The sequence below is a fragment of the Salvelinus namaycush genome, chromosome 4 (assembly GCF_016432855.1).
Source record: "Salvelinus namaycush isolate Seneca chromosome 4, SaNama_1.0, whole genome shotgun sequence".
Taxonomy (NCBI): domain Eukaryota; kingdom Metazoa; phylum Chordata; class Actinopteri; order Salmoniformes; family Salmonidae; genus Salvelinus; species Salvelinus namaycush.
Genome location: NC_052310.1, coordinates 27,324,617 through 27,343,649, shown reverse-complemented (window position 1 = coordinate 27,343,649; position 19,033 = coordinate 27,324,617). Strand labels below are relative to the sequence as shown.

Below are 19,033 nucleotides of genomic sequence, written 5' to 3'. Positions count from 1 at the left end.
GTTCTCCCCCACACTCAGACACAACAAAACAGATGGGGAATGTACTGAGTGCTAATACAGAACAACGTGAGAGAGAGCGTGGTAGAGAGAGTGAGAGCGAGAGAAGAAAAAGAACGAGACGCTGTGTGTCTGTGTATGCCTGTGTGTGTCTGCATGCATCAGTTTGTGTCTGCGTGCATGATTGTGTGTGTGTGTGTGTGTGTGTGTGTGTGTGTGTGTGTGTGTGTGTGTGTGTGTGTGTGTGTGTGTGTGTGTGTGTGTGTGTGTGTGTGTGTGTGCATGATCGTGTGTGTGTGAGAGAGAAAGCGTCTGCAGGAGAGACATTTTATTGTGTGAACTGGCAGTAGGAAAATGGCATGTCTATTTGTATGACTTGCTTGTACGTTAACCTGAGGGGGGAAATAGCTGGTTTGGCATATTTCTCCAAGAAAGTGTGTATGTGTGTGTTTATGTACGTGTGAAAGGGAGGTAAAGTGAGCTCAGCACTCAAGGCCAGTGACGGAATTGAAGTGAACACATTGACAAGGGATGAAATGTTTATTTCCTTGTACGATTTCTGTCAGGATGCATCAGTCACGCTGGGAAAAATTCCCCCTCTCACTAGCCATGGCTTGCACACACACACACACACACACACACACACACACACACACACACACACACACACACACGCATATACATACACACACACACTCTCTCTCTACTTTCAAATAATTTACTATTGAAATGCAATTGTGCAACAGCTCCAGTCCGTAAATCTCTGTATGTTACTCGAAGGGCATATACAGTAAGATAGTCATCTTAATAACCATGACTCTCTGTACACTGCATCTCTTTCTACCGCTCTTGCCCACTGGAAATAATAACGTATTTGTTTTCTTTCAGATACTTTGAGCCTTTCATTGAGCCTGCCTGGAGTGCCGAATGGTAGGAGTTTTCACTTTTGGGTCTATTCCATTCACTCCGTTTCAACATTCAAGCTGAATCAAGCGCAGCTTAAGTATTTAAAAGAAAACAAAACATTTATAAACAAGAAAAACGGTCCGAAAACGTGTGAAACAGGGAGGTACCATCTGAACTTGTACAATAAGAAACACTCATTTTCATTTCCGTTGCAAAACATTTCGCGTGTGCTCTAATGAACACAACCCAGGTCTAGTATTGGTATCACGGTCAACGTCTATACTCACGTTTTGACATAGGGGTCCGAGAATCCGTTGACGTCCATGGCGGCTAGGTGGGCGCATCGTCGCACACCCACACAAAGCCCTCCGTGGGCCATCTCCTTGGCCTCCCCTTTGGCCTTATCGACCACACTGGACGTGGGGAGGAACTGCAGGCAGAGCAGCAGACGACCCCTCTCCTCCAGACTCCTCTGCTGTTCACTCTCCCACTGAGGGAAAGGGGACATTGAGGAAAAAGTGGTAGAGAAAAGGAGAGAGTGAGAGATAGGAACAGATATAGAGAAAAGGATAGAGAATGAGAGAGAAAGTAGCAGAGAAAAATAAAAATAAAGGATAGAGTGAGAGAGAAAAGGAAAGAGTCAAACCAGGGGCTGCTATCATCTCCCTCTTAAATGAGCGAGTGCCAAAGAACTGTTGAACTTTTTACGTTGTGCTCTTCAGTATTTAGGCCAACAGTCTGTTGGGATGACTGTGTATTGACCTTTTGTGTCTGTACTGAAGGCACTTAAGTTAGCAGTGACAGCATTTGTCAGACACGATGTTGACATAGCAACTACTAGCTGAAAGGACCTAGCAGCACGTTTTTGGGAAAAAGGACGTGCAAGGTCAAAAAAAGTTAGCAACTACCAGTCAATGAGAATTATACCACAGCATTGTTGAATACTCGTTTCTGATTGGTTAGACCATACTTGCTACAAAGTAACAGAGCGCTAAACCAACAAACCAAAATTGGATACACTGTAAACGCAGGTCCAACGAGGAAGAACTTAGCTAGCTAGCATTGATTTGTTTTTGCAGAGACATATTTTTTTGGAGCATCTGATGACCTAACGTGGTGAGTGATGGAAATGAATTTCTCTGGTCCCTACTGTTGCAGTCATGGTACAAGTGGCTCTATGCTGTCAAATACTCCCACATTTTGACCAGCTGTTTTCAGAAACTGATCTTTTTTAATTCGGTTGTCATATTGGCAGGTTTGCTAGCAACAAACTAGTTGTGTTTGATATGCAATGCGATCTCCTCGTAATGAACAGTGTTGAGTGTCCTGAAGTGAAGGCAAACTTTTCTGGCTGTGCCAGGCAAAATTGGGCATTATCAGCTCATTGTTATGGATGTATCCAAATTAACGTCATTAGAAAACAGCTACTTTGTTGTTATTCTGTCTGCAGAGGTCGTGACTGTGTTAGCCGTAGCTAGCTGGCTAGCTAGCAAGCAAGGGATAAGAAGGTTGCCAGCGAGCATGGCCACAGAACATAAAGAACGAACGACTGGATCGCGTCCATAAGTATCAAACTAACTGAACAAATGACTTGTTCGCGACTCTAGCAACCAAAAGATGAGAAAGTATGAATTAGTTTATAAAAGTGAAAATATAAACATCATTTTTTCCCCTACTGGTAAATGTGTGCTTTCATCAAATTGTTTTCTCTAGCAACTGTGGGTGGTATAAGCGGGATAAACGGCTCTGTTCTGTACATTACCTTTGAAAAATTTACTCTGCATTGTCCATTATTTCCAAGGTAATGTACATGACTTCGGCGTTTATCCCTTACATAAAGTACAGTGGGGCAAAAAAGTATTTAGTCAGCCACCAATTGTGCAAGTTCTCCCACTTAAAAAGATGAGAGAGGCCTGTAATTTTCATCATAGGTACACTTCAACTATGACAGACAAAATGAGAAAAAAAAATCCAGAAAATCACATTGTAGGATTTTTAATGAATTTATTTGCAAATTATGGTGGAAAATAAGTATTTGGTCACCTACAAACAAGCAAGATTTCTGGCTCTCACAGACCTGTAACTTCTTCTTTAAGAGGCTCCTCTGTCCTCCACTCGTTACCTGTATTAATGGCACCTGTTTGAACTTATTATCAGTATAAAAGACACCTGTCCACAACCTCAAACAGTCACACTCCAAACTCCACTATGGCCAAGACCAAAGAGCTGTCAAAGGACACCAGAAACAAAATTGTAGACCTGCACCAGGCTGGGAAGACTGAATCTGCAATAGGTAAGCAGCTTGGTTTGAAGAAATCAACTGTGGGAGCAATTATTAGGAAATGGAAGACATACAAGACCATTGATAATCTCCCTCGATCTGGGGCTCCACGCAAGATCTCACCCCGTGGGGTCAAAATGATCACAAGAACGGTGAGCAAAAATCCCAGAACCACACGGGGGACCTAGTGAATGACCTGCAGAGAGCTGGGACCAAAGTAACAAAGCCTACCATCAGTAACACACTACGCCGCCAGGGACTCAAATCCTGCAGTGCCAGACGTGTCCCCCTGCTTAAGCCAGTACATGTCCAGGCCCGTCTGAAGTTTGCTAGAGAGCATTTGGATGATCCAGAAGAAGATTGGGAGAATGTCATATGGTCAGATGAAACCAAAATAGAACTTTTTGGTAAAAACTCAACTCTTCGTGTTGAGGACAAAGAATGCTGAGTTGCATCCAAAGAACACCATACCTACTGTGAAGCATGGGGGTGGAAACATCATGCTTTGGGGCTGTTTTTCTGCAAAGGGACCAGGACGACTGATCCGTGTAAAGGAAAGAATGAATGGGGCCATGTATCGTGAGATTTTGAGTGAAAACCTCCTTCCATCAGCAAGGGCATTGAAGATGAAACGTGGCTGGGTCTTTCAGCATGACAATGATCCCAAACACACCGCCCGGGCAACGAAGGAGTGGCTTCGTAAGAAGCATTTCAAGGTCCTAGAGTGACCTAGCCAGTCTCCAGATCTCAACCCCATAGAAAATCTTTGGAGGGAGTTGAAAGTCTGTGTTGCCCAGCAACAGCCCCAAAACATCACTGCTCTAGAGGAGATCTGCATGGAGGAATGGGCCAAAATACCAGCAACAGTGTGTGAAAACCTTGTGAAGACTTACAGAAAACGTTTGACCTCTGTCATTGCCAACAAAGGGTATATAACAAAGTATTGAGATAAACTTTTGTTATTGACCAAATACTTATTTTCAACCATAATTTGCAAATAAATTCATAAAAAATCCTACAATGTGACTTTCTTGATTTTTTTTCTCATTTTGTCTGTCATAGTTGAAGTGTACCTATGATGAAAATTACAGGCCTCTCTCATCTTTTTAAGTGGGAGAACTTGCACAATTGGTGGCTGACTAAATACTTTTTTGCCCCACTGTATATTTAATACTTATGGATACAGTGTCATATTAGCATTTCTTTGTTGTTGCCATTATTGAATTACTGCATTGGGACATTGTCTTCCAACAGGTGCACCACTACTACGCGTTGCTAGTGCAGACAAACACGTTATCTGACATAAGACAATAGCCTTTGGGTTGAAACATGTCCACGTCAGTACATTCAATACAGTGTCTCTCTGAACTTCATTCCATATTTTTTTATTACATATTGTCCCTGTACGTGTCCTATCTTATGCATGGACAGACTTAGTGATTTGGGGGTTTTATAGTAAAGACGTGATTTAACTGTAAACATGTATTACCTTTGACTACCAAATCACTTCAAAAAGTAGGTCACACGTTCCTCCAAAATAATTCCAGCAACAGTGCACTGTGCACCCGCCAACGTTCCTTCAATTCGCAAGTGTCTGAAACTAAACTCAGCAATAAAAGAAACGTCCCCTTTTCAGGGCCCTGTCTTTCAAAGATAATTTGTAAAAATCCAACTAACTTCACAGATCTTCATTGTAAAGGGTTTAAACACTGTTTCCCATGCTTGTTCAATGAACCATGAACAATTAATGAACATGCACCTGTGGAACTGTCGTTAAGACACTAACAGCTTACAGACGGTAGGCAATTAAGGTCACAGTTATGAAAACCTAGGACACTAAAGAGGCCTTTCTACTGACTCTGATAAACAGCAAAAGAAAGATGCCCAGGGTCCCTGCTCATCTGCGGGATCGTGCCTTAGGCATGCAAGGAGGCATGAGGACTGCAGATGTGGCCAGGGCAATAAATTGCAATGTCCATACTGTGAGACGCCTAAGACAGCGCTACAGGGAGACAGGACGGACAGCTGATTGTCCTCGCAGTGGCAGACCATGTGTAACAACACCTACACAGGATTGGTACATCCGAACATCACACCTTACAGGATGGCAACAACAACTGCCCGAAAGGATCACTAAGAAGTTAAGTTTCCTGAAAATAAATGCAGTTGATAGTGAGAGGATGTTTCTTTGTTTATCTTACCAGAGAAAGCATCCAAACGAGGGAAACAGCGCCCCTCTGTCTAACTATACTGTACACTGACTGTAAAAAACAGTAAGAACACCTACTCTTTCCATGACATAGACTGACCAGGTGAATCCAGGTGAAAGCTATGATCCCTTGTTGATGTCACTTGTTAAATCCACTTCAATCAGTGTAGATGAAGGGGAGGAGACAAGTTAAAGAAGGATTTTTAAGCCTTGAGACAATTGAGAAATGTACTCTGTATGTTTGCCATTCAGAGGGTGAATGGGCAAGACAACATTTTTAAGTGCCTTTGAACAGGGTATGGTAGTAGGTGCCAGGCTTACTGGTTTGAGTATGCTGCTGGGTTTTTCACGCTCAACAGTTTCCCATGTGTATCAAGAATAGCCCACCACCCAAAGGACATCCAGCCAACTTGACACAACTGTGGGAAGCATTGGAGTCAACATGCGCCAGTATCCCTGTGGAAAGCTTTCAAAACTTTGTAGAGTTCGTGCCCCGATGAATTGAGTCTGTCCTGAGGGAAAAGGGCGTGCAACTCAATATTGTTCCTAATGTTTTGTACGCTCAGTGTATGTAGGCCATGTATCTGATGCTGTCTGGCCAAAAAGAGTATGGCACGTCACGTTAGAGTTCTTCATGGGTCCAAAATGTCGGACCCGATATGCATAAATGTATTTGTTTAATATAGCGACTCATTCCGAACGGACCCGAGGCCAACTAGACCAGTTCCGTATAGACCTGGTCTGATCCGAGTGAAGGAAGCAGCGGAAAAGTCAATTTTTAAGCTACTTTATTAACCGTAGCTGAAAAAGCATGAGGGACAGAAGGAACAGAAAGGTGGTGTTGCCCATTTCCCTTTTCCCTTTTTTTGTGAACAAAATGTGCAATGCATTTTCCGAACTGTGAATGACAGCAATACGCAACAAAGCGTCTAGTCTGCCGGAAAACCAGACGAAGAAGAAGGAAAATAAGGAAAGGAGGTGCCACTCTAGCAGGCAGAGCATGGTGGGGGGGCTACTAGTATTATTCTTTTTTTAATTATGCCCAGCTCACAAGGCCCCTGATGATGCGAGGCCTGAGGCAACTGCCTTTTCCGCCTAGTGGTAAGTCCGCCAGTGATCGATCTTATGCTAGTGACAAGCTCAATTTCCCCTCTGGGGATCAATAAAGTTGATCTATTCATTCATCCTCTTGTGTGTCTTATAGACTGACTATTGTGATGGAAGAGTCTGATCGCAAGTACAGCACGGTACGCATCATGGCACATCACATTAAGATTGACGGATGAAGGAATAGAAAAGAAAAGCGAGGGAGCAGCCACTCAAAGAAGCTAAGAATGATGAGATGCAACATCTCAGGGAAGCATGAGTCACTCCCATGGCCACAGGCAGAGCCGAGCTACATGCATGTATTAATAGTGAAGCATACATTCGTCTGTATTCCACATCCATTTTTACCCCCTTACATGTATGTCTATTTTATGTTATTTTTGTGAGTGCATAAATTTGCCAACCTTTGATTAGGGCTGTTACAGTGACCATACTACCACCACACTGGCATTCACGAGTCATGACCACAGTCAAATTCCACATGACCTTTTAGTCAAGGTAACTAGGCTTCTCCAAGTTCTGATGCTGCTGATGGTTATTAGTAACATACCAAACTTGCTACCTACCTGGTACTCAGCACTCTGAGCACTCTGGTACTCAACAGGAAAAACAGAACTAGACCATCATTTGTGCCAGGTGTGATATCTCTCCTAAATTGCTCGTTCTAAAGTTCCTATCGACTCAGTAAGACCAGCAGGCTAGTTGAAAGTTGTATTGTCAATTTTGTTTCGTATTTAAACGCCACTTTAAACGTGTACATGTGTCACGCCCTGACCATAGTTTGCTTTGTATGTTTTATGTTTTGTTTGGTCAGGGTGTGATCTGAGTGGGCATTCTATGTTGTATGTCTGGTTTGTCTATTTCTATGTGTTTGGCCTGATATTGTTCTCAATCAGAGACAGGTGTTTTGCGTTGGCTCTGATTGGGAACCATATTTAGGTAGCCTGTTTTGTATTGTGGGTTGTGGGTTATTGTCTATATGTTAGTTGCTTGTGTCTGCACGTTTTATATATAGCGTCACGTTCGTTTGTTGTTTTAGTAAGTTTGTCAAGTGTTCTTCGTTTCTTCTTTAATAAATAGAAGAATGTATTCACTTCACGCTGCGCCTTGGTCCTCCTCTCTTTCTCCCGAAGACGATCGTGACAACATGACACTGCAACAAAATTTCCCCATGGGGACAATAAAGTCAGTAAGTAAGTAATTGTCCCTCTAACAACATCAATGCAAATATATTTTAAAAAAATAAGCCATGGGAAAATGCATATAGATGACATGCATTTTTTCCCCCTGCCCCTGTTCTGAGACAGGTGCATGATAATGGTCCATTCTAAATCAAAACAAATGTCATACATATAATATTTAGTATATGTAAAGACAAGATTCAATTCAGAATAGTCTGATGGGTGACAATATTAGCCTATCACTTGTTTGAAGAGTGAGTACTACTTTTTTATATATATATATATATATATATATATATATATATAAAAAAAATACAAATAATTTCGAAATGGCAGCTCTGCTTCTAGCTCCTAAGCAACTTTGCAGGATGTATTTTCCTTACATTATTAGCCCAGAATGTTTTACGTGTTATTACATACAGTCGGAAAGGAGGTGTATAGGGGATGGTGTTCCCACCGTGACTATTAAAACCTACCCAAACCAAAAACTGTGGATAGATGGCAGCATTCGCGCAAAACTGAAAACACAAACCATCGCATTTAACCACAGCAATGTGACTGGGAATATGGTTGAATACAAACAGTGCAGTTATGCCCTCCGTAAGGCAATCAAACAAGCACAACATCAGTACAGAGATAAAGTAGAATTGCAAGTCAACGGCTCAGACACGTGACGTATGTGGCAGGGACTTCAGACAAGAAGTCTCTTCTTGTTATTGGTGTCCTTTAGTAGGGGTTTCTTTTCAGCAAATCGACCATGAAGGCCTGATTCACGCAGTCTCCTCTTAACAGTTGTTGTTGAGATCTGTCTGTTACTTGAACTCTCAAACATTTACAGTATGTGGGCTGCAATCTGAGGTGCAGTTAACTCTAATGAACTTATCCTCTGCAGTAAGGGTAACTCTGGGTCTTCCTTTCCTGTGGCGGTCCTCATGAGAGCCAGTTTCATCATAGTGCTTGATGGTTTTTGCCACTGCACTTGAAGAAACTTTCAAAGTTCTTGAAATTTTCAGGATTGATTGACCTTCATGTTTTAAAGTAATGATGGACTGTCATTTCTCTTTGCTTATTTGAGCTGTTCTTGCCATAATATAGACTTGTTTTTTTTACCAAATAGGGCTGTCTTCTGTATACCACCCCTACCTTGTCATAACACAACTGATTGGCTCAAACGCATTAAGAAGGAAAGAAATTCCACAAATGAACTTTTAACAAGGGACAGCTGTTAATTGAAATGCATTCCAGGTAACTACCTCATGAAGCTGGTTGAGAGAATGCCAAGCGTGTGCAAAGTTGTCATTAAGGCAAAGGGTGGCTACTTTGAAGAATTTCAAATATAAATTATATTTTTTATTTGTTTAACACTTTTTTGGTTACTACATGATTCCATATGTGTTATTTCACAGTTTTGATGTTTTCACTATTATTCTACAATGTAGAAAATAGTGAAATAAAGAAAAACCCTTGAACGAGTAGGTGATTCCAAACTATTAACTGGTACTGTATATATATATTTTTAAAATATATTTTCCTTCATTATTTTCCACTAACCCGAACACCCCTCCCCTAATTGGAGTAAACTAATGGACAACAACACTTAGGCTTCTACTTCCTGCTTATACAGTGCATCCTGTTTCGATTGATCATCCTTGAGATGTTTCTACAACTTGATTGGAGTCCACCTGTGGTAAGTTCAATTGACTGGACATGATTTGGAAAGGCACACACCTGTCTATATAAGGTCCCACAGTTGACAGTGTATGTCAGAGCAGAAACCAAGCAATGAGGTCGAAAGAGCTTTGAGACAGGATTGTGTCGAGGCACAGATCTGGGGAAGGATACCAAAAAATGTCTGCAGCATTGAAGGTCCCCAAGAAACAGTGGCCTCCATCATTCTTCAATGGAAGAAATTAGAAACCACCAAGGCTCTTCCTAGAGCTGGCCGCCAAACTGAGCAATCGGTGGAGAAGGGCATTGGTCAGGGAGGTGACCAAGAACCCGGTGGTCACTCTGACAGAGCTCCAGAGTTCCTCTGTGGAGATGGGAGAACCTTCCAGGATAACCATCTCTGCATCACTCCACCAATCAGGCGTTTATGGTAGAGTGGCCAGACAGAAGCCACTCCTCTGTAAAAGGCACATGACATCCTGTTTGGTTTGCCAAAAGGCACCTAAAGGACTCTCAGACCATGAGAAACAAGATTCTCTAGTTTGATGAAACCAAGATTGAACTCTTTGGCCTGAATGCCAAGGGTCACGTCAGGTGGAAACCTGGCACCATCCCTACGATGAAGCATGGTGGTGTCAGCATTATGCTGTGGGGATGTTTTTCAGTGGCAGGGACTGGGAGACTAGTCGGGATCAAGGGAAAGATGTACGGAGCAAAGTACAGAGATATTCTTGATGAAAACCTGCTTAGAGTGCTCAGGACCTCAGACTGGGGCGAAAGTTCACCTTTCAACAACCTGAAGCACACAGCCAAGACAACACAGGAGTAGCTTCGGGTCAAGTCTCTGAATGTCCTTGAGGGGTCCAGCTACAGCCCGGGCTTGAACCCAATCGTACATCTCTGGAGAGACCTGAAAATAGCTGTGCAGCGACGCTACCTATTCAACTGAACAGAGCTTGAGAGGATCTGCAGAGAAAAATGGGAGAAACTCCCCAATTACAGGTGTGCCAAGCTTGTAGCGTCATACCCAAGAAGACACAAGGTTGTAATTTCTGCCAAAGTTTGCTTCAACAAAGTACTGAGTAAAGGGTCTGAATGTCATATTTAAGTTTACATTTTTTTATGTTTTGAAAGTTCTGAACCTTTCTATTGTCATAGTTTCTACAGATTGTAAATTAAAGACAAACATTTTTGTTTAAAGTATTATTATATTTTTGATCGATTGACTATGACTTTTCAAGTCACCCAGTAGTGCTATCTGCAGAGTTAGCGCCAGGTAAATGTTTCACTTCTTCAACCATTCCTGCAACCAAAAACAAGCTACATATGGTCAGTACCAAAACAAATGATCTAATGATTCTGTCTCTTCGTAGCAAAATCTGCAGAGCTGGGATGGTTTTATCCCCCATTTATATAACATTCTATTGGTGGCAAGAATTTTGTATAATAATTTAAATGGAAAAATTCAAAGTTTTGAATCCGGTGTTGCTCAAGCCAACACTGCCTTTAAAAGTCAAGCGCCGTGCGATGTCGGCACAGCACAGTTTGTTTGAACCATGGTCAGACAGACAGAGGCGAAGGGGTGTTTTTGGCGTACCTCTCTCAGGTAGCAGGAAATGCCTCTCAGTGCCGCGCTCATTGCAGAAGGGGAGGGAAGCTGGAGAGAGAGAGAGAGAGAGAGAGAGAGGGATGGAGAGAGAGAGAAAGAGAAATAAAGATAAATATAGCTGCGAGCAGCAATGAACACGGTTCACAACTATCTTCCTTTATGTGCAATCAGTGAAAGCATTAGCATGTTTATCTCTCAGTATCACAAGTGAATGACGCAAGTGAAGTTTAGTCTGTGCTGTAGGTTCGTTATCTTATAATGCAGCTTGTAATCATTCTTAAAGTCATTACTTAATTCTGCTTGTGTAAATGATTTCAATCTCAGTCGGTTCACTCCACATTAGCATTCCAAAATACTTAAATATACCCTCACAACTGTCGTATCCTGACAGAGCAAGAGGCAGGACTTCCGGTTTCATATTTTCCCAAATAAAATATCCACTTTTCACTACGTTCAGACCACATATAGTGCATTCGGAAAGTATTCAGACCCCTTCACTTTTAACACATTTTGTTACGTCTCAGCTTTAGACTAAAATTGATTAAATAGTTTTTTTTACCCCCCTCATCAATCTACACACAATAATCCATAATGAAAAAGAAAAACAGGTTTTTAGAAATGTTTGCAAATTTACATAAGTATTCAGACTCTTTACTCAGTACTTTGTTGGAGCAGGTTTGGCAGCAAATATAGCCTCGGGTCTTTTTGGGTATGACGCTACAAGCTTGCGATACCCGTATTTGGGGAGTTATTTAGACAGGTGTGTGCCTTTCCAAATCATGTCCAATAAATTGAATTTACCACAGGTGGACTCCAATCAAGTTGTTGAAACATCTCAAGGATGATCAATGGAAACAGGATGCACCTGAGCTCAATTTCAAGTCTCATATCAAAGGGTCTGAATACCTTTGTAAATAAGGTACTTCCATTTTTTTATAAATTAATACATTTCTAAAAACCTGTTTTTCACATTATTCGTCAGCATAATTTAACAATCCTTTGCATTAGACAAAGTCCACTTGATCAAGTGTTATTGCTCTAGTATCCTATGGTGCCACTGGTGCCAATGACATTTATAGTGCCGCCATCTAGTCTGGTGCAGCCATCTAAGGTAGCAGTGACTTACTATTCACACAGCTTATGTTTTGAATGCGGCAACTATTAAAGACTGACGTAATGAGTAAATACAAAACCTGGAGGGAATCTGACATATGGTTAATGAGGAGAAGATGATTGCAGATGACTTTGCATTAGCGTTACATATGCAAACAATTAGTTGTTTCTAGTTTCCTTGTTTTTTTAGACATCCATACCAAATTCAGTTTGACTTTCAGACATCCATGATAGCGATGATAAGTTTCAAGTTGATAGGACACTGTGGAGTGGATTAACATTGGTTTAAATGGACATGTCAAATCGGATTTTTGATAGGTCAATAACTCAACCATCTTTTGACCAAGATTTTCTTAAACCAAGTTAAGACATGTACCATGGGCCTACATTCCAAATTGGTGTCTTTTGTTCCTATGGTTCATGAGAAGACGTATGTGCTAATATGAATCCACTCGTATTGTGTGGCCATCTTTGAATGTTATTGAACATTATTTTCTCGAACTCTTTAGTGACTACTGTGAAATTTTGAGTCAATCTGACTTTTAATGATGTTTTATGATTATTTTAAGCATTACAGTTACAGTCAAAAAAGAGAACTGTGACCCTAAAACGTTTCAAGTTGATAAGCCATTGTGAAGTGGATTTACAAAGGATTTAAATGGACAGGTAAAATCTGATTTATAAATAACTCAGCCATATCTTAACCAATCCTTTAGCTTTTCTGAAACTAAGTTGAGAGAACAATGAGAATACTTTTTCAAAAATGTTCAAGATGTAGGAAAATCTATCCTGAGAGACCTTTGGGTCCTTGAGGCAAATTTGTTCAGCATTTCAAGTCTCTAGGTCTAAAGAGCCGACGGATTTGAAGGTTTAAGTGAGACTGCTTATAACAGCACCTCATAGGCCAATCAGTGCCATTATTTTTGACCAAGTTACTCATGACCTCTAGTATCTGTGTGCCAAATATATATTTTTTTTTACTATCTTTGCTTGAGTTATTTGACCAAGTCAAGGAAAATGAAAATAATAATTCAAAGAATAACAATAGGTTTCACAGCTTCGCTGGGCACGCAATATCAAGTGTGTCTATAGGCTATTTCATGTGGTCTCAATAAGGATCCATAGCCTATAGGCTACGAAGTGCGTGCTCAGAGAAGCACGGAACAAAGTTATCTTTCTAAGATATCTGCTGGGGTGGTCTAAATAAAACTAGGCAGCATTACACACTGCAAAGGATATTCCAACCCTGAGCCCCGGGCTGCTCTGCTCTTACTGATCAAAAAAGTTTTTGTGTGCTGCCTAACCAATGGCTGTGCTGTGTAGACCTACGGTGGCAGTTCAGGAGGAGAGTCAAAGGCTTCTTTTGATTTTTGGTGGCTATTAAGCCTAGTCCAAAAACGTGCGTGAAGACTGGCCTATAGTTTATGTTCTGTTCAGTTTGAAAAGAGAGTGCGAAGGGGAGGACCGGAGGTCATCTTTGATAGCTTGCTACTACTATAATCGATTTGATTAAAAACAATATGTTTCTTGCCCATTATGTATTTATCAGAGTTATTGACCTCACAATAAGACAGATTCGAATCATTTACATTGCGGTGCTGAAACTTGAAGCAGCAGCAATCGGAAATGGACAGCTCATAGTGCTGAAAGAACGCAAATTCGACTAGGCATTTCAACCGTCTTCATTTTAATTAGACTACTAACAACAAGAGGGCTTTGTGTAAGCCTAACTGTGTGACAGATGAAATTAAGCAATAGGCTGCTATAACCATAGATTTGTCGGTCAGTTCCTCCACCCACTATTCACTCTTAAAATAGCCTACCTCTGTGTCAGTGAACGGCTGTTAAGTTAAAACCAAGACTCGAATTGAGGGGGTATGAGAGGGTATGCCATAGGCCTACTTTATTTTAAATAAAATGTCAAAAAGCACAGGCCTACCCCTTGTTAGCTTAAGATTTTGAAGAAAATAAAACAGATCTGATTATATAAAATGATCTATAACAGCACTTTGGTCCGCAGTGCTTTATTCTAGAAACAAGCTGTAAAATACCCGGGAAAGACGTGACTTTGATGCATATGGGGATATCATTGTTTCGTTTATTTGACATTCAGAGGCTGAGCTACAATGTCCTATAGCCGAGGAGACAAAAACATTTACTTTGCTTGGAAGTAATCTAATTCTGTCACTATCAACTGATTAAGCTATTCACTTTATGTACAATAGAAGATGCTTAAACCCAGACAGCTTTTAGGGAAACACCTGTGATCTTCTCTCATTGGGTTACGCAACTGAAGAAGTGTAGCCAGCAATTAAAGCTTACATTTTTCTGCAACGGTAGGCGTACTCTGTATGGGGTGGAAAGTTAGGCCTAACTTTTGGAAAGTTCCATGCTCAGATTCCAAATTACGTTTCTGTCACGCCCTGATCTGTTTCACCTGTTCTTGTGATTGTCTCCACCTCCTCCAGGTGTCGCTTATTTTCCCCAGTGTATTTATCCTTGTGTTTCCTGTCTCTCTGTGCTAGTTCGTCTTGTATGTTTTCTATTCTCTTTTTCTAGTTTTCTCGGTTTTGACCCTTTGACCCTTTCTATTCTCTTTTTCTAGTTTTCTCGGTTTTGACCCTTGCCTGTTTTTTCTGGACACGCCTGCCTGACCCACCTGCCTGCCCTAACATCAAGCCTGTCTGCCACTCTGTTCCTCTTGGACTCAGAATCTGGTTTTGACCTTTTGCCTGTCCACGACCATTCTCTTGCCTACTCCTTTTGGATATAAATAAACAACTAAGACTCTAACCATCTGCCTCCTGTGTCTGCATCTGGGTCTCGCCTTGTGCCGTTATAGTTTCAGATTGAATTATTTGCAAACAGGGACAATTTAGTTGCAAACAAGACACACTGATTTGGCATTTGGATAAATATGATTATTATGAACACATCGGCCTCTGTTTATTCTTAGCCTGTAATTTCCATAATTTGTCACACTGATCTGGTTCACCTGTCTTTGTAATTGTCTCCACCCCCCTCCAGGTGTTGCACATCTTCCCCATTATCCTCTGTGTATTTATACCTGTGTTTGTCTGCTGCCTGTTTGTCAAGTCAACCAGCGTTTTTGTGTCTCAGCTCCTGCTTTTCTTAGTCTCTCTTTTTCTCACCCTCCTGGTTTTGACCCTTGCCTGTCTTGACTCTTAGCCCGCCTGCCTGACCACTCTGCCTGCCCCTGGCCATGAGCCTGCCTGCCGATCTGTACATTTGCCCCACCTCGATTATTGACCTCTGCCTACCCTGAGCCTGCCTGCCATCCGGTACCGTTGCCCCACCTCTGGTTTACTGACCCCTGCCTGCCTTGACCTGTCTATTGTCTGCCCCTGTTGGATTATTAAACCATTCTTAATTTGACGTTGTCTGCATCACTGTTTTACCGTCACACCTGATAATTTGTGTGGTATTAAAAAATATTCTGCTTATATTGTGATGACCCTCCCACTCTGTCTGCCGAATTCTCTCTTTGCTCTTGTTTTCCTTAATAGGATGTCGGTGGGCGGAGCTAGGAGGGTCGTCAGCAAAATGGGACACACCTGGGTTCAGGTGTGTCCCGGGCTAAATACACCTCTTCCCCATTCATTGGGGAGACTCTCTCCATGCAGACACTGATAGATTTTGGTTGTGGCATTTTTTGTGGCTGTTTTTGTTTGCGTTGGCACCTTCATCATCACATTTATGCACGCAACCACTCACTTACACTACTGATTACACACACCATTGTTAATTGTATTTAGTTACTTCAGTTAATAAATATATTTTGTTATTCCTTATCTCCACGTTGTCTCCCTTTTTGTTACGAACTTCGAGCCGGTTCGTGACAATTTGTAAAATGTTTTAGAATTGCATGAAAGTTTTATAAAAACATTTTTTTCTCAGACCAGCAAATACGATGATTGATTCAGGCAATGCTTTTACTATAAAGGAGATCTTTCCACCACTACTCTTTTTTTTACCACTTTTTCTCCCCAATTTTGTGGTATCCAATTGATAGTTACAGTCTTGTCTCATCGCTGCAACTCCCGTACGGACTCGGGAGAGGCGAAGAGCCACGCATCCTCCGAAACACAACCCAACCAAGCCGCACTGCTTCTTACACAATGCCCACTTAACCCGGAAGCCAGCCGCACCAATGTGTCAGAGGAAACACTGTACACATCGTGACCGTGTCAGGGTGCACTGCGCCCGGCCTGCCATAAGAGTCACTAGTGCGTGATGGGACAAGGACATGCCTGCCAGCCAAACCCTCCCTAACCCAGACGATGCTGGGACAATTTTGTGCCGCCCCATGGATCTACCGGTTGCGGCCGGCTGCAACAGAGCCTGGACTTGAACCCAGAATCTCTAGTGGCACAGCTAGCACTACGATGCAATGCCTTAGACCACTAGGGAGGCCACCCCTACTCTTGTCTACAGTGGTCTGCGAACCCACAACCTTCTGGCCCACGGCCCTGGGCGCTATCAAAATTCCTGCATTGCCATGTAATGCTTACAGGATGCATATCTAACACTCTGGTCTGTTGAAGAAGTGAGGGTAAACGGTAGACATGTTCTCGGCTATCCTCCAATTAGTTTTATTATTTTGTGTTTAGCAAACTTTTTATTTCCAAACGTTCAGGGAGGGTTTAGGTCAAATATATTTTGCTGAAGAGGGGGCTATCCGTTTTAATTTCAGAGTGGTCTGATTTTCCTCTTGTAACCCTTATTATAAACAACGTTCACTCCCTTATCCCTTTTTATTGTAATCTGCGTTTATCTATCTTCTCATCGCTGGTGGATTGGATCTGACATTTTGACTGTCTGGTTTTGTTTGGCACGGGGTGGGGAAGAGATGACTCAAGAAGAAGAACTTATGATGTGAGAGAAATTCCTGAAAAAGTCCAATAAAGTGAACTCCATCCCCCCTCCGTCCCTCGCTCCCCCTCATCCCTCTCTCCCTCTTTCTCACAGGCGGTGGGTGTTCCAGACAAATGTTGAAGCGCTTGGTTTGGTCGGGCTTCACGCGGCGCAGGGCCACCCGCGACTCTCCGATGAACTCGTTATGCGTCAGCTTGTCCTCGTCACACACAGACACCCTGACGGATGGATGGAGGAGAGACAGAAGGAGAGAGAGAGAGAGAACACACACAAGTCAAGCAGAGTTGGTCACTTGTGTCTAACTCAGTCATGACTAAGGGCTCTATTCAATCTGTAATTTCCGGTTGAGCAGACATGCAGCGTTTACCGTGAATGCAGTCTTCACTAAAGCAGTAACATTGCCTTTACAGTTTTTTAGAATCACCTTGGCACTAATTTCAGAACCTTGATGTAATTTTTCAAAACTCTAGACACAAAACTCACAACCAATGATCACAATGCAAATTTTTCAAAACTCTAACACTTTTTCCAATTGCTTGGATACAATACACATAAAGCTAAGATAATTTGTTCATTGAACTAAAATCACCTGTTCAAAATGACACAACTTAACATCAAAGTATTACCATTTCAAAATGCAAATCACACATTAAATCTGAGATGACTGTCTATTCATTTCATTACAATGATCTAACTATCAATTGATACAACTGCTCAAAATGATGAGTAACTGTTGCATTACTCTTAATGCATAGTTTTATGGAAACTGACAAACAATATTCCATGTTTAGATCATGAAAGTTTCAGGATAACGAGATCCATTGACACCAATTACCGTGGAATATGAACCAATTGGACTACATTATCTATGGCTGTAATATTTCATCATCATTTTTTATCAGACACTGTTTCTATGGTCCCATGTACCACTTTTCCAGACCATGTTTTCAGATTTGACATTACTGTACACTCACCGGCCACTTTATTAGGTACACCCATCTAGTACTGGGTAGGACCCCCTTTTTGCCTCCACAACAGCCTGGGTTATTCACGGTGTTGTACATTAAGAGAAGCCCTTCTGAACACCACTGTTTTAAACAGCTGTTATTTGAGCATTTGTGGCATTTCTGTTAGCTTGAATGAGTCTGGACATTCTCCTCTGACCTCTCTCATTAACAAGGTGTTTTTGCCCACAGAACTGCCGCTCACTGAATGTGTTTTGTTTATCGCACCATTCTCTGTAAACTCTGGAGACTGTAGTGCGTAAAAATCCCAGGAAGGCAGCTGTTTCTGAGATGCTGGAATCACCATGTGTGGCATCAACAATCATACCACGGTCAAAGTTGCTTAGATTACGCATCTTGTCCGTTCTAATGTTTGGTCGAACAACATCTAAAGCTCTCTACTCTATATACTCTATATATTAAGTTGCAGGCAGCCACATGATTCGCTGTTCGAATGTAACCTTCCTTGATGAGCTAAATCCGGTCTGTAGAGCTGATGGCGTGACCTATGTCATTGTGTGGGATAATGTCAGGTTCCACCATGCTCAAATGGTGCAAGCATGGTTTCAGGCCCATCCACAATTTACCACCCTGTACTTACCCCCATACTCTCCTTTCCTTAACCCAATTGAGGAATTTTTCTCCACATGGAGGTGGAAGGTATATGATAGGCGCCCTCACGAACAAGCCACCCTTCTCCAGGCCATGGATGACGCATGCAATGACATCACGGCAGACCAGTGTCAGGCCAGGATTCACCATGCCTGAAGATTCTTCCCAAGATGTTTAGCTAATGAAAACAACCATTGTGATGTGGATGAGAACTTGTGGCCAAATCCACAAGACAGGGTTAATGGAATATAGAAGTACAGTGATCAATCTTTTGTTTAGCTTTTTACAGTAAGGCAGGTGAGGAACACTGCAGTTGACCTTTAACTGTTTTTTTTATTTTTTTGTAGCTAATTATTTTTGCTTTGATTCAAAGAAACCTATGTTGTGATTTTATTGTATTTCATCAATACACTTCATATTTTGTTCAATGATTCCACTGTGTCTGTAGTA

General features: G+C 41.7%; 1 protein-coding gene across 1 annotated transcript in view; it reads right to left on the bottom strand.

Annotated features, from left to right (window-relative positions):
- The window catches only part of LOC120045564 (double C2-like domain-containing protein alpha), a 46,132-nt gene that overhangs the window by 14,897 nt on the left and 12,202 nt on the right, over positions 1 to 19,033 (bottom strand). The window contains exons 5-7 of the mRNA XM_038990468.1: positions 17,059 to 17,185; positions 10,947 to 11,006; positions 1,191 to 1,393 (exon numbers count right to left, since the gene is read on the bottom strand). Of these exons, the coding sequence (XP_038846396.1) occupies positions 1,191 to 1,393; positions 10,947 to 11,006; positions 17,059 to 17,185 (390 nt within the window). The remainder of the gene's footprint in view (positions 1 to 1,190; positions 1,394 to 10,946; positions 11,007 to 17,058; positions 17,186 to 19,033) is intronic.